Source organism: Poecilia mexicana, unplaced genomic scaffold (assembly GCF_051168715.1).
Source record: "Poecilia mexicana isolate PSO_F unplaced genomic scaffold, ASM5116871v1 scaffold_13, whole genome shotgun sequence".
NCBI classification, from domain to species: domain Eukaryota; kingdom Metazoa; phylum Chordata; class Actinopteri; order Cyprinodontiformes; family Poeciliidae; genus Poecilia; species Poecilia mexicana.
In genome coordinates, this window is record NW_028263382.1 from 2,564,360 (window position 1) to 2,586,244 (window position 21,885).

General features: G+C 38.1%; 1 protein-coding gene across 1 annotated transcript; it reads left to right on the forward strand.

The window, feature by feature from the left end:
• Window positions 1-5,142: 5,142 nt before the first annotated feature.
• On the forward strand, window positions 5,143-19,762 carry akap1b (A-kinase anchoring protein 1b). Its single transcript, XM_015007161.2, has 11 exons — window positions 5,143-5,319; window positions 7,322-8,844; window positions 9,672-9,796; window positions 11,508-11,634; window positions 11,794-11,912; window positions 12,026-12,203; window positions 12,452-12,602; window positions 14,897-14,964; window positions 16,483-16,556; window positions 16,644-16,709; window positions 16,938-19,762. The coding sequence occupies exons 2-11, from the start codon at window positions 7,347-7,349 to the stop codon at window positions 16,998-17,000; spliced, it is 2,469 nt and encodes an 822-aa protein (XP_014862647.2). The 5' UTR covers window positions 5,143-5,319; window positions 7,322-7,346; the 3' UTR covers window positions 17,001-19,762.
• The last annotated feature ends 2,123 nt before the right edge of the window (window positions 19,763-21,885 follow it).

Sequence of the window (21,885 nt, forward strand, 5' to 3'; positions counted from 1 at the left end):
TAATTCTCCCTGACACAGTAAGATGCAGCATCCAAGCAGTAACTGTTATCCTAACAGAATATCATTTAAATTAAAATGTTTTTTTTTTTTGGGGGGGGGGGGGTTATGTGGTTTAACTGCTGTATATTTTTTAAACATACTTACCACAACATTTATGTCATCCAGCTGTGAGGATGAGTGAATCATGACATCAGAGGAAGACAGCAAGTTGGTCTTATGCAGAATGGAAAAGCCACTTAATCCAAAGTGACTCATTTTAAAATATAGTTTAACTTAAAAGTGTTCTATAATCTAATTATGCTTTGTCTTTGCAGCCACTGATTTTAAAACTCAATTCAATGGTCAAGAGAGGAAATGCTTTGAAAATTATCATACATATGTTACCTTGGATTCAATTCATTTCCAGCTTTTGGGAAACTGCTCTAGATGTGAAAAGTTTTTATTATACTGTTGTAACTATGTGATCAGTGTTTATTTTGCTTTCTGCTAGTTTAACAAGAATACAAACTCATAAGACTGGTTAAATTGCATGGTTCTCTTTATTTTATTGCAAAAATAGATACTCCATTAGTTAGAATTGCTTCAGTTTAGATTAGTCTTTTAGCAATATAACACTTCGTTGTGTTAAAAATTGGAAAATCCTCATCCCTCAAATTATTCCCAGCAACTTGACTTAGTGTTTTTGACTGTAATCCACATCCACATCTACAGCACCGAATACCTCCTATATGATTGTTTCTTTAAACTCCATAAAAGTTCTGCTGGAGTTTAGCGTTTGCATGAAATGCTTGCCTTTTAACAATTACTGATGTTAAGTGCAGCAGTCTGACATCAGTTAAGGCATTGTAATAAAACTACACATTTGTAATAACTGATTTATATAAAATGTAGATTTAGTTTTATATGTTAAGCAGAAAATGTGAAGTGTAAAAACTGGGTTTCATCAATCTGGACTGGTAAGAAATTAGCCAACCAGTCCATTACATCTAATGGACTGATTGGGCCTACCAACATTCAGAAAACCAGAGTAGGATCATTCATTAAATCCATTTTGAATAACTCAAAGGCACAATCTAAAGAGTCATTCTTTGACACCATCTGTGTAGACAGACATTATCTGTGTACAGACATTCTTTGGTATAAAGCGTGTTGAGTTATATTCCAGGACATAAAGACAAATCAATATCTAAAAGACAGGTTTCAATCAATGTTGACCACATTCATCTTTAAAGGCACGAAGGTACGACATATTCTTCTTTTAGCTGCTTAAATCCTGGACAGGGATTCTTTGGACGCTTTCATTAAGACAAATGGTGGAAATGCTCTCACATCAAGGAGGGAGTCCTTGGTTTCTTCCATTGTAATATTGCTGAACAACAATAACGTTCATTCCATAGCCCCAGGCCTGGTTGCCACATAGACGAACACAACGATGAGTAGAACCACCACAGTGAGTGTAGGCACCACCACTGTGGCCACCTGCTGTCGGGCTTCCTGCATAGCCTGCTTCCGCTCCTTCTTGTCCTTTGATGTCTCTTTCTTAGGTTTGCCTTTAAGCTGCCTCATGATGTCCCAACGACCCTCTGTCTTCACTGTTCTCACACCTGACAACAACAAACATACGATAACGTCATACGATAACATCAGCTTCACATAAACATTTTCCAAGATTAATTAATCCATGATAATATATCACGTTAAGCTTGTTAGCAAGAATAGCTACTAACTTTGTTTTTGCTGGTGTTCAGCGGTGGGTAGTACTGTTTAAATTTACTTGAAAAAATATTTTGGTAACAAAAAAAGTTTTTTTCCCCAAAAGAAAACTTTTTTGGGGGGGGGCAAAAGTTGTAGTTTATACTGAAGTATTGAAGGTATAGAAAAGGGGTAGATGTAGTTTTACTGCACTGTAGTTTTTAGTTTTACTTGAGTAGTATGAACTATTGCTCTTACTTGAGTAGATTAATTTTGCATTTAAAGAAATGGAATCTAATGTTTACATTCAGAGAATGTAAACATTAGATTCTTAGATTTAGGCAATGTATGAGCTAATGCTTATGCTAATCTGAGCACAATTACTCACCATTTTCTACATGTTACTATTTACATCATTATTGGTTATTATTAATACTCATGATCTGAAACATTTAAGCGTGACAAAAGAAACGCTTAAGAAATATGTAAAGCTCAGCTACTTTGTAACATTACATTATGTGCCTATTCTTTTTGTACTCTGGCTTACTGAGGGAGGAAAACTTTAAGAACTGTTGCCACCAAAATAAATGTGAACGTTAGTTAAATTGTACAGAATGTAAGTTGTAAGGTGTCCTTTAAGCTGTTGACAAGATGATATAAAACAGAAACGAAATTATCAGCTTAAAGTATGGTGGTTAACAATAATAAACTAGTGTCGTCAGAAATGATAGTACACATACACTAACCTTAACAAATGTGGTCTTCAACACTCCTGGTTGTGCTGACGACTCCGTAGGCTTGACACGAACGTGTTTTCTAAATGTTGGGGTCCAGCGTGCAAATACCCCCACTTACACAGGATAAGAGACAGAGGAAGTAATGCCAGTACTAAAACGATGAATGTTTTTATTTCAGGTTATTTATTTCTTTTTCTTTCTTCTTCTTTTTTTCCTTCTTCTTCTTCTTCTTCTTCTTGCTTTTTATTGGCGGTTGGCAGAAAACGTGTAGTAGCATTACTGCCACCTACTGGTATGGAGTATGGTTCAAGATCTATCTATCTATCTATCTATCTATCTATCTATCTATCTATCTATCTATCTATCTATCTATCTATCTATCTATCTATCTATCTATCTATCTATCTATCTATCTATCGGTCTGGGTGTCTGCATATGTACACACATTCACACATACATACCTACTACATATGGTCAACTTTTATTAAACAATTCCGTATCATTTAAAAATTAAATAATGATTTGTATATGCTTACTACTAAGTTCTTCAATACTAAACTAACTTTGTCCTTTATATTTTCAAACTCTCTCTTCACACATCTCTCTTTTTCATAGTTGTCATTCTAATATAACATGCTCTATTACTTCATATTTTTCACAGTGATCACATTTACCAGTCTCAGTATAATTAAGTCCTGTATGTCTAAATCTCTCTTGCCATCACTCTTTCTATTTCTTCGTCCAATTCTTCTTTCTCCTGCTATATTTTGAATCTTGTCAAATCTTGTTTTTTCTTCATCTGCCATTCTTTCATCGGTTTTTGTTTAATGTTACTCTTTCCCTCAGATTTACTTGTTTTTACTATAAAACTAATAATATTTTGAATAGCCCTCTTTGTTATTTTATCTGCAATCTCATTCCCTTTAACTCCAGCATGTGTTTGTGCCCACATTCTTTCTTAGCATAAAGAATGTTTCTGTTAAACCCATATTTTGTGTTCTAAATAATGTATGTAATATTTCTAATAAAATGTCTGTCCTACTCTCTGATTGACTGTATTTTAAGCTTAATAATGCAGAGTTTAAATCTGAGGAAATTGTTGTTTTTAATGGTTTTATGTCTTCTATCCATTGCATAGTTAATAATATTGCCAACATTTCTCCTGTATGTACTGATAATCCATCTGTGAATTGTTTTCCTATTTTTAAATTAAATTCTGCTTCTACAAATGCTATTCCTGGTTGGGCGGGTTATTGTTTTTGCTGCATCTGTATAGATGTGAATATATTGACAATAATAGTTTACATATAGTTGCACTGAATAATTGTCTATGATGTAAGATTGATACTTTTTATATACTATTGCTTCTGGTAAAATCAAGGGTGGGATAACTGGTATAATACTAGTATAGTTTGACTCATTTTTAAACAATTAATTTGAAAATCTTTCATATTCTTTTTAATCTTTGAAGACGATGATGCAAAGAAGGATTCTTAAAACCAAGAAAAATTAACAACCCTGACCATCCTCTTTGAGTCTTGGGAAAACATAGTGTCTTCAGTCAGAGGCTTCTTCAGGTTTGCTGTAATACAGACTGCTACAAGAGATCTTCCCAGCCAACAGCCAACATTATATACAATAACTCTGAAGAATCTTAGTTACTGAGTTACAACAACATTTAATTTCCCTTTGGGGTCAGTAAAGTATTTTTGAATTGAATTATCCATCCAAAACTTCTCATTTCATTTCCTTTTTCCCTGCATGGATTTAAAATTCCCCATGTTGGACGACCTAGCTTAAATAAATAAATAAATTATCTAACCAATAATTTATTTAATTTTGTTATTCTCAAATCTAAAGGCATTCCTCCCATTTCTACTCCTTTGTAAACTCTACATTTCACAAATTGTTTCTTCGTTGTGTTTAAGTTTTATATTTTCTCTTTACTAATACTTGAACCATGAATTTTAATGTTCTTGCTAATATTTCAACATTCTCGTCATCTTTTATTATATTTGTGTTATCTATTTTTTTTACATATAAACCCTTTTTATACCATTCATTCTTTTATTTTCCTTTTTATAAATTATTTTTGTTTCTTTCCCTACTGTACAACAAAAATTGGTCAAATAACACCAGAGTGTTCCTTATGAATTTTTTGTTACATTTTTTGTTTGTAAAGTCACAGCCATTCATCATCATTTTTTGAGTCATAGCTGAATATGTAATCATGTCTTTAATTAGCCGAATTGCAGGAGTAATTACCCTTAACACTGTTAAATGTGTATTTGTTTTTTGACAAATAATAAAACAATAAAAAAAATGCCATCTTGAAAATTTGACTATATTTACAGCGCAAACTGTGTCTGTCGCAAAATAATAAATAAATAACTTCTAGCTCACTTTGAGTACACACTTCACTGGGGGCGCTGCTAAAAAGTAAAACTGTATTGATATATTTGACTGTTCAAATGTGTTTTGTTATCAATTGTTGACAGTAACCTCAACAAGTCTTATTTCAGACAAGCAGTAGACCATATCATATAATAATAATAATAATAATAATAATAATAATAATAGTAATAATAAAACCAGACAAAGGGTTATCTGTTATTTAGAGGTTTTGTCCCATATTATTTTTCCTATATATATATATATATATATATATATATATATTTTTTTTTTTTTAAGTATAATTTCAGTGGAAAATGTGGTCTCGCTTGACGCGAGAGTACATAATCGAGTGTCGCGAGATTTGAACAGCTGTTTGCACTGTTTTTACAGATTGAGGCAGATCGGTTAAACACGTGGGGAGGAGATCAGTAAAGCGATTGAAAATATTCAAACAGGATTGTTCCTAGCGTGGCAGCATTGGGGACCTTAAACTTCTGTAAGTAAAGGAGACGGATACGTTTTTGGACGGATCTTTGAACGTTCTGTGCATTTGACATTGTTATTGCTTTGAAAGCAGAGAACGCTAACATAAAGAATGTCCTCTGATGCTCCCTGGGAGTCCTGCAAGCTACACAAAGTAAACTCTGTAGTAACATAAGAGCAATGTCATTGAACAACCAACTTTCACGTTTCCCTTGGTTGTCAGCAGTGCGCTGTAGCTGCGTCCCTGTTACGAAAGTTAAATAACCGGACATTGTGCTGTGCACTTAAGGCATATCTTCAGGCATATCTTAGTAATATTCGCAGAGGCTCCATCTGACGACGTATTAATTGTCTGAGGCAGCCGCTGGATGTCGTCTGCTATCGGGCTAGCTTTGGCGGCTATGAGCTAACTGGCGGCTATGAGGCCTGTTCGGGACAGTCGCTAACCCGCGTGCAGCTCACACGTGCCCTTTGCTTAGCTCAACTTGTGGGATGTGTCGTCTGGTTGTACGGTGGGAAGGTCAAATAGTACAGGCTAATTTTCAATTAATTGGAGTTGCGTGTTCCCTTAACGGATACAATGCGGTAGTACTCATTGCATTGTGACTGTACCAGAGCAGGACAGTGGCCTCCAAATGGGCTACTTTGTCCTGGCTTTATGAACAGGATCTCCCTCTACAGTAAGAGCTTACGCTGGTGGAATATTTAAAAGCCCACCAGCAATCAGACATATACCAGTCGAGATTAAACCACTTCTTAAATTAATGAAATCATTTAAGCTGTGTTTTATTGCAGTTGGATCAGAGTAGAAAAGGAGAGACTGATAAGATACACTAAGGCGGTTCTGGGGGGATCGGACCCTCTGGCTTGAACTAGTTTTGGTGCCCTTCACACGTATTAATTTTACACCTGCAAATTGTAATCAGTGGGCAATAAAGTCTGGAAAAGTATGAAATTTGATTTTATTATTTTCAGGTATGGAAAAAGCCAATAAAACTGTAAAGTATTTGTATTTCCAGACTATTCTTTCCTCTGTTTGTGACCTCTGTGCCCTTGTAATTTGCTCCTTCCCTTCCTTGTGTATTTGATTTTTTTTTTTTTTTACTTGTAGGTGTGTCCGATCTTTCTCTTTTGTTTTTTCATTTCATCCCTTGTTTGTCTACTACTAATATAATTTCTTCCTTTGTTGTTTCCATTCTTCTTTCTGAATCCTTGTCTTCATTCCTTGTGTCCTACCTCGCTCCCTTGACCGTATTTCTTAGCTTGTGTCCTTTCCTTCTTTTCTTCCATAATGTTTTCCTTTCTAGACCATTTAGTCTGTCATCCTTTTGTCCTTTATCCCTTTTTTAATTCCCTAACTTTCCTCTTGACATTATTTTTCCTTTTATTTCTTCACTGGTCCTTGTTTCCAGTTTCTAGATTTTGCAGAAGACATATTTGAAGTGTGTCTTCTGTAGAAGTGTTTGACATTTAATTGCCAGTGAACTTTAATTATTTATATTTTGTTTATGACAAGAGATTTGGAACTCTGAAAAGTTGAGTCTGGAACAGTGTAGAACTTTTAACATTAATCAAATTGTTAAAATTAGTGTAGTAATACATCCAGGGAACACACACACACACACACGCAAATTATTTTATTAACGACAGACATGCTGTCCAGATGTCCATCTCCAGAGTGTAACCTGCTTTCCGGTAGAAGTTACAGAAAAAAGTCAAAATTAGCTGTGCAAAATAAAATGTGTTTTGCTGAAATATCAGTGATGATGCCCTGAATTTGTCAACATTGGCAACTCATCATGAACTGTTAAGGTTATTCCCTTCCTTATGTCAAAGCAAATATCCCTTATTTTGGTTTGTTTTGTTGTTGCATTAAACATCCTGCTTTTTGATGCGTTTACCAACCACACGAAATGGGATTGTTTTTTTCTTTTGCTTTCTTTCATTCTTAGTTCAAAAGCAAATCATTTCAAAACGTTGCTAATACCGGTCAAACGTTTGTGTGTTAATTTCAGGTGTAGCGTTTGGTGTCTCATCGAAATGCCAGTTCGGTTTCGGTCTGTTGTTTCCTACACGATGCCCGGAGTGCTTGTGCTTATTGGCTGGTGGTGGTACACCTCGAGGAAGAAAGAGCGACCCATCGGACAGAAAAGCCCCGAGGTCTCTTCAACTTCTGTGAGATTTAAAGACTCTCATCAAGAGTGCAACAACGGTTTGCTATATGAAGAGGAAAGCCCAGCCTTCACAAATCACAGCAACGAGAACACAGAGAATGAAATTATTTCCCCGACGCCTCCCCAAGATCTTGAAGCAATATCTTTACTGGAACAAACGTGCAATGATGTTCATTTTTGCGGCAGAACGATACATGAGGAAGCTGACCGACCATCAAATATAGTTGCACCAACATTTAGAGACAGTGATTTGGTAGAGGAATTGGTGAAACCCCTCAAAGGCCCAGAGTGTGACTCGACCCAGGACTTTATCGATGAGTTGGAGAAATGTCCAGCCACAGAGTTGGATCCTCTTCCAGAAGACTCGGTAGAGGAAGTTGTTTTGTTGTCCAATGACCCCAAAGATGCCAGATTTTCCCCCATGGCAATAAATCTTTCGGATGCGGAGCGGCCAGAGCCAGAGGGTGAAGTTGCAACGCATCACAGCGCTGTAGCTGCACAAGAGGAGGCCATCTGCTTATTCACATCGACTGAAACACACAGGATGGCGTCATCAGATGGAGACTCTCTAGAAAATGCCCTTTCAATACAGGATTTACACAAATGTATCCTCACCAGCACACCTACCATCCTTTCCTCCACAGTCCAGGGTACATCCACCTCGTTAGATACCTCAGTGGATGTGCATTTTAAGGAAAACCCTCAAGAAATGAGTGATCTGGAGCTACTGGCAGCTGGACTCATTACTGAGGTCCTCTCTGCAGCCACGCAAGAAGTTCTTGGGACCAGCAGCTGTGAGATTGCAGCAAACACTAAACCCTCCAACACGAGTGTTACTCTGGCCGGTGGCACTCGATCCTCACAACTTGATCCAATAACGGAAGACTTTCCTGCTGATGTTCCCTCACAGAGAAACCATGAGCATGCAGAGAAGGAAGTCCAGGGAGTGCCAAAAGGTGGCTCAGTGACTCCAGTGTGGGTTGAAACCAGGATTCTGAAAACCAACAGTGCACAGAATGCAGCCTGGCCAACACTACCACACCAAAGGGAAACGCTACTTAACAAACATAAATGTGACGATGCTGCAGTGCTGACTGAAGACTCGGCCTGCAGCACATACCACTCTGAGGAAGGGAACAGCAGCGAGGACCTGCAGAGCAGCACGCTGGAGAATCCAGCAGGTGTTTTAAAGATTACAGACTCATCAGCAAATGAAACTGTACCACCTCAGTCTGCAGCTGGGAGCATCACAAAGGAGGCTGAAGGGAATTCTGATGCTGCATGTGGCATAAAGAAAGTTAACGGGGACGACCTGAGGAACGGAGCTCACGGGACATGCGAGTTGGACACAGATCAGTCTGGAGGTGAGACATGATTATTTAGTGGTTTTATTTGCACATCATTACTTCTGAAATTTTTAGTGAAAACTTCTGTTTTCTTAAACATGCATTTTAAGTATAAACAGAATAAAATTGATGATAAAACGGAATCGCCAGGTGATTCCAGGTACTTCTACAAATAGAACACAACACCTTGTACCATCACAGCTAAAAGACATCGAATACCGTCCAAGACTCTACCTCCAAAACATGTTGCAATATGTCATGGCTTGTTTTTAAATGTAAAATTTCCCTTACATCTCTGTAGAAACCTGCAGAGATGTATTTTTTTAGTAAGGAATTATGGCTACGTTTACAATAGGTGAACAGCTATGTCTAGACCTGAATACCTGCCTCTTAATACAATGATAATTAAGGTCAATGTTATTAATTAGGTTTAAAAACGACTAAGATGGACTGACACTACTGTTTGTGCTGATATATTGTGCATCCCTACTTGTTTTCGATGTTGAGGTCGGTGTTAAACGTGGAAAAAACTGCTAGCTGGTCTTGAAACTAAATAATCAACTTAAAAAGACAAGCAAGGTTTCATATTGTACAGTGAATTCCCTTTTAGTAGTCAAATTCTCTTATTCCGTTCTTGAAATCATATGTCCTTAACTCCTTTAAGCAAACCTGATTATATTAAGACCTAGTTACAAAAGTTTATTTATGCGTCATCCTAATTGTTATTGATGGCTTTCATAATGATAGGGTAAGTTATGCATGTATCTATATTAGCAAAAGCTCAACATTGCATCCTGCTCTTGATGTTTCTGGGAATGAAGAGTAATGGCTCTGTCTGTCTGTAGGTTCTGATGTGAACAGCATGGATTCTGTGGACAGCGGCTGCACCATGAGTTTGTGTGAGAACCAGGGCAACAACTCTACATCATCTACCTCAGAACTCGTCATCTGGGAGATTGAGGTCCCAAAGGTTAGTCAAAGCAACCAGTGATGCCTAAAACACATGACCTCTGTGTGTGTGTGTGTGTGTGTGTGTGTGTGTGTGTGTGTGTGTGTGTGTGTGTGTGTGTGTGTGTGTGTGTGTGTGTGTGTGTGTGTGTGTGTGTGCATAACCTAATTCTTTTGTGCAATTGTGCAGTATTTTTCTCTTAATATAGGAATGTATTGTCTGATACTCAAATGCGATTATAAATACAAGTTATTTTTATATTTGGATCAAAATGACCTTATTTGAGCATTTTAACAATAGGAATATTTAGTTTGAATATCAAATGAACATCAATGAGAACAAGAAATCTTTGTCATAAATAATGAACTTGAAGCAGTTTTGTTAGAAGGGTTAGAAACATGAGACAAAGATTTTATGAATGTGTTGGAATAAAAGATTGCTGCATTCTGTTTAAAAGTTTAAATTCTGGGAACAATTTTTGTTCCTCAATTTAGATTAAAACTTGCAACAACAAAAAAAGCGACCCAAATCACAAAAAAACATAGTTTTAAAACATTTTTTACACATTGCTGAATATGTGCAAAAGCACTTTTGATAAATGTCCAAAACGGCTTCTCCGCCTTTGGCACATTGAGCAGCATGTACACACGGTTGATTGGCAGCGCTAAGACTTTCCTCCTGGCTATGACTGGTTGGGAGCAGGGCACAGGGAGGAGACGCTTGATCTCTTCACTGATTATGTCTCATAAAAGGCCATGACATAGTGACAGTTTTACCAAATATGTAAGAAACATATTTTATAAAAGTTGCATGCATGCATTGCCTGGCTCTGCCTGCGCTGCAATTTCAACAATAAATATGTAGATATACTAAATGGTTTGAACTGTGCAAAGATATAAATAATTTACTAAAGGGGTGCTGCATGCTCCTCCAAAGTCTATTGACATGTTGGACCTCAAATAGTTTTTGAATCAGTTTTAGTTCAGGCAAAGCTCTCTACACACCAGCAACTGTAACAGGGATATGTACGAAATATCCATGAAGCAATCAAGATCATCAGAAAACGGCATGTAGTTTCATTTTGTGAAATTCATTTAAGAGAATAAAGAGGGACATGCTGGGAGAAAAATGGCAGATTTATCTGCAACTTACTTGTAAGCTAAGGTAGGATACGCGCTGTTCAAGCCACCCAGCCTCCAATAAAAATGATGATTTTTATCATTATAAGGATTTTTTTTTGAATTTCTGTCAGTAATATTTCAATTGTGGTGTGTATTTGTAAAAAGAGCAAAGAGGGATCGAAATCCCCATAAACTTCCTGGAATGATGCTAATTGACATGTCATTGAACACAGGACTGGTCAGCTTGTTCACAGGGACTGAGAGGAGGCATTAGGTTGATATGGAGGTCAGGGGGGGTCAGGACTGCTGCTGACTGACTCATCTGTTACATGTGGTAAAAGGAACAGGACAAGTTGAATTTCTGAATATCTTGGTAAATATTTTCACACCAGCCCTGTTTAGACTGCTTTAATCGAACTCTAGTCTGTTTGCCTAGAAAGTCCAGTTGGTTTGAGACGTACTAAAACACAACAACAAACCATTTCATGCAGACACAGCCCTTGGAATTGGTCGAACTTTTCCCCCTGAATGACACTCCATAGGGGTGTCTTGATTTTTTTCCCCCTCATTTTCTAAGATGTCCTCTTGTCCCATTTGCTTTCTTGTGTCAGCATCTTGTAGGACGATTGATTGGGAAACAAGGGAGATATGTCAGTTTCCTGAAGCAGAACTCTGGTGCAAAAATCTACATTTCCACTTTGCCTTACACCCAGGATTTCCAAATCTGCCACATTGAAGGTGAGTCTGGAGAAAATGCCCTTCATCTTTTTAGGCAGAATCTTTTGTCATAAAGTGGGAATTTTTAAATTTGCTAAATGAAGTATATGACTAACTTGGCTATCATTCTGCTGTCGGGTTGGTCTGCTTTAATGGAAATTGTGCTTAATTTCTCTCCAGGTTTGCAGCAGCAGGTTGATAAGGCACTGTCATTTATTGGCAAGAAATTTAAAGATCTGGACTTGACGAATCTATATGCACCTCCACTCACGTTGCCATCACTTCCCATAACCTCTTGGGTAAGACTGAGATTCCTTACTGCTGCTGTTTTTGGAATACTTACAGGAATTGAAAACTTTGGGAGTTGGTGTGGAGGAGTTGACTCTTATTTTACCATGACGTTTTTCCACAGCTCCTCCTGCCTAGTGGAGTGACGGTTGAAGTGATTGTGGTCAACATTGTGTCAGCTGGTCACATCTTTGTCCAGCAGCACACCCATCCCACCTACCACGCTTTGCGGAGTCTCGACCAGCAGATGTTCCTTTGCTATTCCCAGCCGGGTACTCCAGCTCTGCCCTCACCCGCTGAAGGTAATCCTTGTTTTCTTGCTCTTATTTTTGTTGAGAAAGTAATGAGACTTTGGCTTTTACATGTGTTCATTTCAAATGTTTGAACATGAAGATGCAGCTCCTATGCATTTCTAGAAATATTTTGTAGGACAAATAAGAGTTTTTTTGTTTTTGTTTTTTTATCTAAAATTGATTGCCACAGTTTGCTACTCTAACAATTGGATGAACATCTGCTCGACTGAAAGTAAGGTTTTATTTTTGTGTTTCAGTGGGTGTTATTTGTGCAGCCCCAGCAGTGGACGGGGCCTGGTGGAGAGCTCAGGTCATCAGCTTCTATAAGGAAACTGATGAGGTGGAGATTAGATATGTCGACTACGGCGGTTATGACAAAGTGAAGATCGATTCACTCCGACAAATCAGGCAAGTCACAGGTCTTATTTGTATCACTGAACTTAAACAATAAAAGTTATTTAAAATGCTCATTTGTTCATATGTGGATGTGACCTGATGACTTCATTACTTACAATGATGTAAGTAATGAAGGAGCTACCTCTGTACCTGGAAGGGTTTTGTGTGGTTACTCATCTTGGAGGTGGGGAGTTGTTTTCATGAGTGATGGATCATTCTAATAAGCAAAAGGAAAACTGAAGCATGAACACAAAAATTAAGAACTAGCAGCCCTGTACTCGACCTAATCAACCTCACTGATGTAGTCAACCACAGGTGAATCATCTGAGGGCTTTAGTAGATGATGAGCCTCAGTGCAGCGGCTGAAGTTGGTTGTATGGAGGGTGAAGAAGGGGGGAGAGAGGACATGTCTTTGTGGAGCTCCTCTGTTGCTGTCGGCACTGTCCGACACACTGTGTCACAGACACACCAACTGTGAAATACATTCACGTTTTCCTCCAATGGACTCTAATTCATCAGTTAACCCAGAGGTTCCCAAACTGTGGGGCGCGCCCCCTAGGGGAGGCGCTGTGCCATTGCAGGGGGGGACGCGGGAAGCTGTCTGGATGAAAGAAAAACAAAAAAAACATGAACACTGTATGCGCTGGGTTTTTACCTTAGAATGGCCAACTCTCTGTTATTCCTCTGTCAATTTGATACAGTAGAGGCTTCCACACGTCCCATATTTGTGTCCTCTGTCACTTTTATCAGCAGTTAAAACTGTTTAATCCGTTGTTAACATGTTGTAACCTGTTTTTCCGAGCCGCATTTAAACGCAACATGAGCGCTACGACGCTCGCGCTGGGTTTCCACCAGTGAAGGAGACCTGCTGCTGCTGGGCGGAGCTACGCAGGTTTGTGTTAGAATCACGGCAGCAAACCAGCAAAACGCAAAGAACTTTTCACAGTTTTTCCCCCAAACTAACCGACTGAGTTGAGTAAAGCTGTTGGATGCAGGTAATGTTAGCTAAAGGATGACTAGCTAATATCAATACAGAACCTTAAGCTTGTTAACAAGTAGCTTGTAGGCTACTGGTGTTGTTGTCCATGTTCAGCTATGTACATTAATTTTGCCCCCAAAAAAGTCGATTCCCCCCACCCCTCCCCTTTCTTAGAGACATGGAGTCTCTAAGAATACCCGCAGCCCTGCTAACGCACGTCGTTCAACCAAACAGCTATTTATAATCCATAGGGGGGGCCCAGGAGAAAAACCTTGGGGACCACTGAGTTAACCTATCAGAGGTTTCTACAACCATGACAGTCATGGGAGACGATCATTCTGTATCTACACTTGTGATTTTGAAGACTGTAAAAAATCTGACCATCTTTCTCTCATTATTGTGGCATTTAGCAAATGGCTCTCTTTCAGTTTTGCAGTCAGTGTCCCTTTAAGGCCGGGGTCACTGAGTCATGCTCTCGACCTTAAAGGGAACTGACCTTCATCCTTGTTGAAGGTCACGGCCTGAACAATCCAACAGAAGCATGTCATCTGCAAAAAGCAAGGAGCCTCCAACATTATCAAACCAGACATCAGCCATTCCAAACTTCTACCAGAGACCTTGTCCATGAAGATCACAAACAGGACTGGGGAGTCCAAACCCCACTGAGAAAACTGTTGAATCAACTTCACCCCTTATGGAAAGGCCTTTATGAAGCGATAATATTAAATGTTCTTTTTTGTGTTGAATAGCTTTCAGCATGACTCCACTGTTATTTTTGAACATTCATCTTTAGCAATGAGCATCAAGTCTTGAGTTTAGAATGAATTACCAGTTTTTTTCCACAGTAAAATAACTTCAGCTTAGATACTTGCCAAATCGGAGTACTGATGCACAGTAGTTAAGTTATTTATAGTTCATGCTACAACTTCTTTAAAAACAAATGTATTTTATTCAGAACAGGGTGACTCTTTATTTTTAAACCTACAATCCCTCTGTTTTAACAAATCATAAATGGAGAATAAGGAATAACATTATCACATGACGTAAAGCTCAAAAAGGTTTATTTTACATAATACTGCCCCTTTAAAGTATGTATTTTAGATCTGCAAGAGGTATAAATAGTACATGACACTGTAAAGTTAAGTCTCCAATAGATGATTGGACAGTACAGCAAGCAATACTGATCTGAAACTATTTCAAGCAAACTGTGTACTTTTTTCTTTAAATCACAATTTATCATGATACTGTCGGTGTGCAGGTAGGTGATTTCTGTTCATGAACTGTACACATTTATATATTTTTTTAATATTTGGGTCCTTCCTTCCAGATCGGATTTTGTAACACTACCCTTTCAAGGTGCAGAAGTACTGCTTGACAACGTTGCTCCACTTCCAGGTTTGTGGTGATCATTATTTAAACTCTTAATTGTTTGACCATTAACTGTGCAAATGTGTGTATGTGTATATATATATATATATATATATATATATATATATATATAAGGAGGCTTTCTATAGCTTCCTGCTTTTGGAGCGGCCTCCGGTCCACTTGCATTAACCTGCATTCAAACTGCGCCAGAGTTCCCTTCAACCAAACCGAGACCAGGCAGACCAGAGTTCACTTTTTTGGTTTGCATTAGAGTTCAATTACATACTCACACCTCTAAACTCAACCAGACTTTCTATGTTGGAGGTTTTGATTTTTACAATGCATTTTAAACACACCAGCTCCTCTTGACTTGGTAGGAAACTGAAGGAGATTCCAAAATGTCTTCACAATGCTCTGCATTTATGATACAACTATCAAATAGACAAAATTTAAACACAGAGCAGGTAGACGGCACACCAGGATCCAATGTTTTTTTCAGACTTTACTTCAACTTGGTCCTTTCAGCTGCAGATGTTTTCAGGAGACTAGTTGTTGAACATAATTTTTTAACACAGAATTTACATTTAAGAAATTTATAAAATTCTGATTAAATGCTGGGTTCTTTTTTTTTTTAGGATTTATTTGGCATTAGTGGCCTTTATTTGACAGTAATCTGACAGGGAATGAGCAGAGAGAAGGGGAGGGGACATGCTGAAAGGAACAGGATGGAAGTTGAACTCAGGGCGGCTGCGTTGAGTTCTGTGGCCTCTATATGGACCCCATGCTACTGTTTACATCTGCAAATTTTGCACATGCACACAATGCTGGAGGGCAAAAAGGATATTCTTTTTGCCATCCATAGTCGCGCTGCCCTGGCATCATCTAAATGAAACCTGGAGATTTGGGTATTTATTTAGTGCAGTGCGGAACGGCAAAGGGAAAAATAACAGAAAAACGGTTAAAGAATAATTCAAAACCACAGTTGCCACAACAACGGCACTAATGGATCAGGATTCAACACCAAACATTTCCCACACAAAGAACAGAACAGTCAGTCTGTTATTGTTTTGTGTTTTTTAGGCTTGATGTTTATTTTGCGTTTATCAAGTGATCGGTGTGGTAGATTAGCTACCGCTGCTATTAGCTAATCTGACACAGCAGCTAATTTAAACACCTGATTATCTGTCAGAGGTGGTGTGTGGGTCGCCTTTTTCTTTTAACCAAAAAAAACAAACAGAATCTACGCTCCGGTTGTCAAAGCCAAATAACTGACCTACTTCTCTCTCCCTGCTATTTAATTAAAACTTTTTCCTGACCTTGTTATCTCATTGCAGTGTTGACGATTAGTAGCAAAGCTGCGTCCCATTAAGTAGTAATTGTCGCATGCTCCTTTATAGGAATATTTAAAGAATTTTTGGACAAACTTTGAATTTTCTTAAGTCATCTAAAAGCCTTTCATGACATTTTGTAATTTTTCTGTGGCACAACCAGATGCTGGGTCAATTACTGTGATTTTAGCTCATAGAATTGTCATTCGTTTAACAGGGGAGGATTGTTTCTCAACGGATGCTACGACCACACTGGAAGAAATGACCCGAGGTGTCGCCTTGCTAGCACAGGTGGGTCTACCATTAGTACCATTAGGACCAACTCCTTCTATTGTAGAAGACTGAGTGACCGCTGGCTGATGTTTTCTTTTTCTAAAGGTCTCAAACTACGACAACAACACCGGCCTCCCGCTTGTCCACCTGTGGAACCTTGTTGGAGATGAGGTTTGTCACAAACATGATCTTACCTGGTTGCTATTACAGATGGAAATATGGATTTTTGTTTTTTAAACTTATCACATGAGTTTGTAGCTTTTGTTTCATAAAAGGGACATTTATTTTAAAATGAATTAATATGAAAAAGGGTGACAGTGAAGAGACTGACTGCTTTCTGGGCAGTATATCTAGGCTCTTTTTTTTATTTATTTTTTTTAACTTTGTCCATTTTTGCAGGTGGTTTCAGTGAACCGCACTCTGGCAGAAAGAGGCCTGACAGTTTGGGTGGATGGATTCTGAATTCCCTGATTACCATAGAGGCTAACAAACTCACCCACTGAGAGACTGAAGGAAAGTGAAGTTCCTTGTGGTCAGCAGTAGCTGACCCAGCTCATCCTGGGGATCCCAACTGTACCAGGCACGTGACTGAAAAAATTGGTGTTGGGTTTTTTTTTGTTTTTTTTTTCGTGTGTGTGTGTTTTGTTCCCCCATTCTCCTCTTTTCTCAAATTGGCTCTTCCACTCTTCAATTCAACTGACAGCAGAGACTTTATTCTCAGGCATAGTCGACAGGCAAACAGCAGCTCTCTGAACATGGACTTCTGTTTTTGTCCAGGAAATGCATAAAGAACAAATGTACATGTAATTTTTTTTTTAAGTGAATGTATTGTAACAATAAAGGCTCAAATTATATATCAGCTCCCATTCTACCCTAAACCCCCCAGCTTCACAGACTGTGGCTTGTTATGCCGCAGATGAGGACAGATGCATGCATGGAGTCCTGACTGTATTTTATTTTATTTTTTTATTTTTGTTTTGGTAGGTCTGTTTATTTTCAGTTGGGCTGTGCTGTGGGGATGTTGGGTGACAGATGAGGCAGCTTTAGATGGACCATTCCTGTCTCAAAGTGAGACGGAAGGGTAACTTCCCTCTGCTCTTTCTATTCCCACATCTGGACTGCATGTTCTTAGATGATCCCACAATTCCCGACGTAAAAAAAAAAAAAAGCTCTCCAACTGTTTTTCTTTAATGAAAGATTAGTTGATTAAAATCTCACTTATTATAGAAGAAGCATTTTGCTGACCTCTTTTCAGGAGGTATACCATTGCCATCATGTGAACTTCAGCTGGTTGTATTTGTCTGACAAACACACACTTTGACTTTATTTTATAGTGTCTTCCAATTTCGAGGACTTCCCCCCCCCCAACCCCAACATCCTACAAGTACAGAAGTTTTTCATGTGTGAACAGTAAATCTTCTGTTTGCTTCCATCTCAACCATTGTGACAGTTGGAAAACGTCTTGTGACTTAGGCTGCTGTTCCTGAGGCCCAGAAGTTGAAGTCAGATTCATGTCCTCTGGGTTAATGGTTAATGGTAAATCTAAAGAAATTAGAAGTGTAAGGTGGAACAAAGATCATTTTTGATTTTTCTTTTTTTTTTTTCTTCTTCTTGATGGGAGGTTTGTTGTGTTCCACAAATCCTTGAGTTTTATGGAGCAGTCTGGGATTGAAGAACACATGGTACATGAGAGAAACACTACATGAATCAATGTTTTTTTAATGCTGCTGTGTAATTTGGAGCTGCCATAACATTTCACTAAAATCAGTTTGTGGTAATGATGTCAAACCATCCAAGAACTCCTGTAGTCAGTGATGTAGTGAACAATCATTTCCAAACTGAGTTCTCTCATATGAATATGAATATCAGGCCAGGCTAGATGCAGTTTTGCTGGCCGTGGCGTTATACATTCAGGTCTGATACTCAACTGTCACCCAAAATTAATGTTGTACCATAAAAATCAGGTTGTTGGGACATTATGTGAACTTATACAATTGTTAGATTTAGATGTATGTTGTGACACCAGTTGAAACGTTGTTGAAACAAACACAACAAAGACGGGAAGCGTAGTCGGTTACCATATCCATGTTTGATATTCTGAAGAAGCCATATTTCACAGAATTGTTCCTGTTGTATCATTCCAGCTGGTGATGTGGCATTAAGTCTGTTACTGCAGAATTAACCTGCTCTTGATTGCTTACAAAATCAAAAAGGCAGTTTAGGCAGCTGAGTAGTGGTGCGATAAATGCAGCATAAAGTTCCAAAGAGGAGGGTTTAGTAGGACTCGCTGAAATATTATTTGTTTGCAGAGGAGCAAAACTCCCAATTTGAATGGTGGCATGGATCCAGCTTCTGTGACAGATACTGACGTGCTTGAACTGATCCAACTGAAGAACGTCAAACTAAAAAGGAAAATGTAATTGCTGTATTATTTAAGCCAGTAAGAACCACAGCTCTGTCACTTTAACAAAACAATCAACACATTCTTCCCAGTGAAAAATAATTTTTCTCAGATAAGCACTTACAGTAGTAAATTATTTAGTATACATGGTGTCAATGTGCTTTATTTTGAATACAATCACGTTAAAAGAATTGAAACTGATTTTCTGCCTGTAAGGAAGTTTTGTTTTTACTTAAGAGGCAGAATGGGTTTGGTCATGGACTTGTTTTTCCAATTGACATGTTAGAGCTAATTGCTCTGCTACAATTCTCATATTTTACTGGGTTTTTTTGTTTGTTTTTTTATGCCAATTCATAACCTTAAGCTTGCCCAAGTAAAATTTAAGGAGAAGGAAATCCCAGTCATTGGATCAGGTTAGACATGCACACCCTGTTGAGAAACTTCTCCATTCAGTCAGAACATTTCTCAGTTGCTTGTGTTTTTGTCCCACAATGTCTGAAATTACCAGTTGAGTAATTGATTCAATAGCCCTTAAGAATTTAAATTGAGTTTTGTCCATTTCTCTGTAAATAAGATTTGTAATTAGTTTTCTGTGACACTGGAAATTTAAATTTGTTTGTGTGGTGGGTGCAGGTGGGTTTGAGTCGTTCTGCCCTTCCCTCATTCACCATTTTCAAAGAGTGGATTTCACAACTACACAAGCTTCGATTTGATCATTTAAGTGGGTGTCAAACAGCTATACATGAAAGCATTTAGATAACGTGTACATATTTAATTGTACAGTTCTAAAAGGGAAAAATAAAGATATGAAGTGTTTAAGGTACTTTATCTTTTTTTTAATGGTGGTGGGATTATTGGAATGTGTTTTCATATTGGTGCTGCAGTAGTAAGTGGTTTACTGACGGGGCATTTTGCCAGCAATATAATGGGATTATTTTTGAAAGTCTGCTGTTACCTGTTGAGACTCACTTAAACTCTGCTTAGAAATAGTCATATTAAATAATGTTGATGAAAGTTCATTTATTTCAAAAACTCACTTCACTAAGATGCATGCATAATAGAGTTTAAACAGGTATTTGTGGTTTTAAGACTTTAGTCATAAAGTCATAATTTTTAAGAAATCTAGACAGCTACAAGAGATACTTCCTGTCTAAAATCAGAAACAGCAGAATAAAGCTGAAGGCTAAAAGAAAAAAAATTGTCATAGAAAAGAAGCTCAAGGCTGAAATAGTGGGGGGGGGAAATGAAGGCTGAATTAATAGACAAAAGGTTAAGTCATACATGGTAGCAAAAAACTGAAGGCTGAAATGGAAGAAAAAGGGTTCCAGCATAGCAGAAGGCTGAAATATTAAATCAGAAACAGAAGAATGCTGAAGTGAGCTTTTCACACCTTTTAGGCAGAATTTATCCTTAGAGAAAAAATACTTTCCAGCCCAGCCCCTCAGCCTCAGCATGAGAAAAGAACCAAACTTCATTCCTGCCTTTCTGGGGGGGAGGGAGTTTTTTTTTTTGGAATTTGTCCATAGGGGTTGTTAACTTTATGAACCGGTAACTGACTCAGCTGCCACTTTAGAAGGACCATCATACCAAAATATTAGCTAGAGACATGTATGCTTTCAAAAAATGTGGTTAGGCTTTGCCACTCTGAAATGGACCAAAAAATTGTCTGGCCCTTGGACTGATGTATAGTTGCACGCTAGCAGAAGTGCAGAAAGCCCGGTCCCAATACTCTCACTTCACCCTTGTTCTGCTCATGTGTCCTTCAAATCCTCGTTCAGGTTGAAGGCTTTGAGTGCGAAGTGTTTGAAATGGGACCCAAAAGGGGCAGAGTGAAAGACTGATGTGAAGAAGTGGGACTCGCTGCACTCAAATCCTTCAGCATGTGAAGGACGAAAGGGCAGAACAAGGGTGGAAGTTCAAGTATTAGGACCAGGCCCTTGACTCTCGACGGCGAGACGCCCATGATGGTCTTTGGGTAAGTAGGAAGACAGACCACAATGGTATTATATCTGAAGAAAGGATGGATTAGTCATTAGTTTGCCTTAACAGGGGACAAGGTACAAGAGTAAATGTACATAAAGGTACAGTTTCATATGTTGGTGTTACATTAATATATGATCGTCTTGTAAGTTGATACAAATGGGATGTCAACTGGGAGTCTACATTAGGTAGCGATCACTTTCCAGTGAGTACGATAATTAATGACTGTTAAAACAGACAAAAAGATTTCAAGATGGTTCTTTAACGAAGCTAACTGGTAAAAATGAATCCTTATGTTTTCATCCAGCCCTTCTCTAGTTAATTTCTGGAAATCAGTCTTCTGCACTGTCTGAAGTTTTACACTGTGAGCTTCAGTCAAACTTCTCCGTTGTCTCCGGAGTCGCCCCACAGCTGGACTTGCCACATGTCAAACAGCGAATGCTCATTTCCATCATCAATTGCCCAGAGTGCTGTCTTATTGAGGTGACCCAGCTCTCTTTCACATTCACACTGGATAAAGGATATTATATTTTGTATGGACTTAGAAAAGACATAATTTACTTTCTGAAGTTCTGAAAATAGATTCTATAAAGCCTGGCACCTTTTCCTATTTATGAGAAATCTTTGACTATTGTCTCTAAGTAACTCCTCCATTCTTTCCCCTTTTTTTATATACATATATTTTAATTGTATTTTATTTCTTTTTTCATATTTGTGCATAATATATTTTGTCAGGGTTGTCTCCAATGACTATTTGTGGTATCTTTTTTTTCTACCTTGTGCAAATGTTATTTCTATTACCTCAGTTGAGTTTTGTGTGGTTGTGTCTGCAATCTGTGGATTTGTTTGTGGGTTAGAATCTGCTAAAAATGTTACTATATTCTGTACCATATTTATCAATATATGGCTGATAATCAATTCAATCTGGAGAGACTTGCACAGAGAAAAGCAGCAATTGGAGAGTTT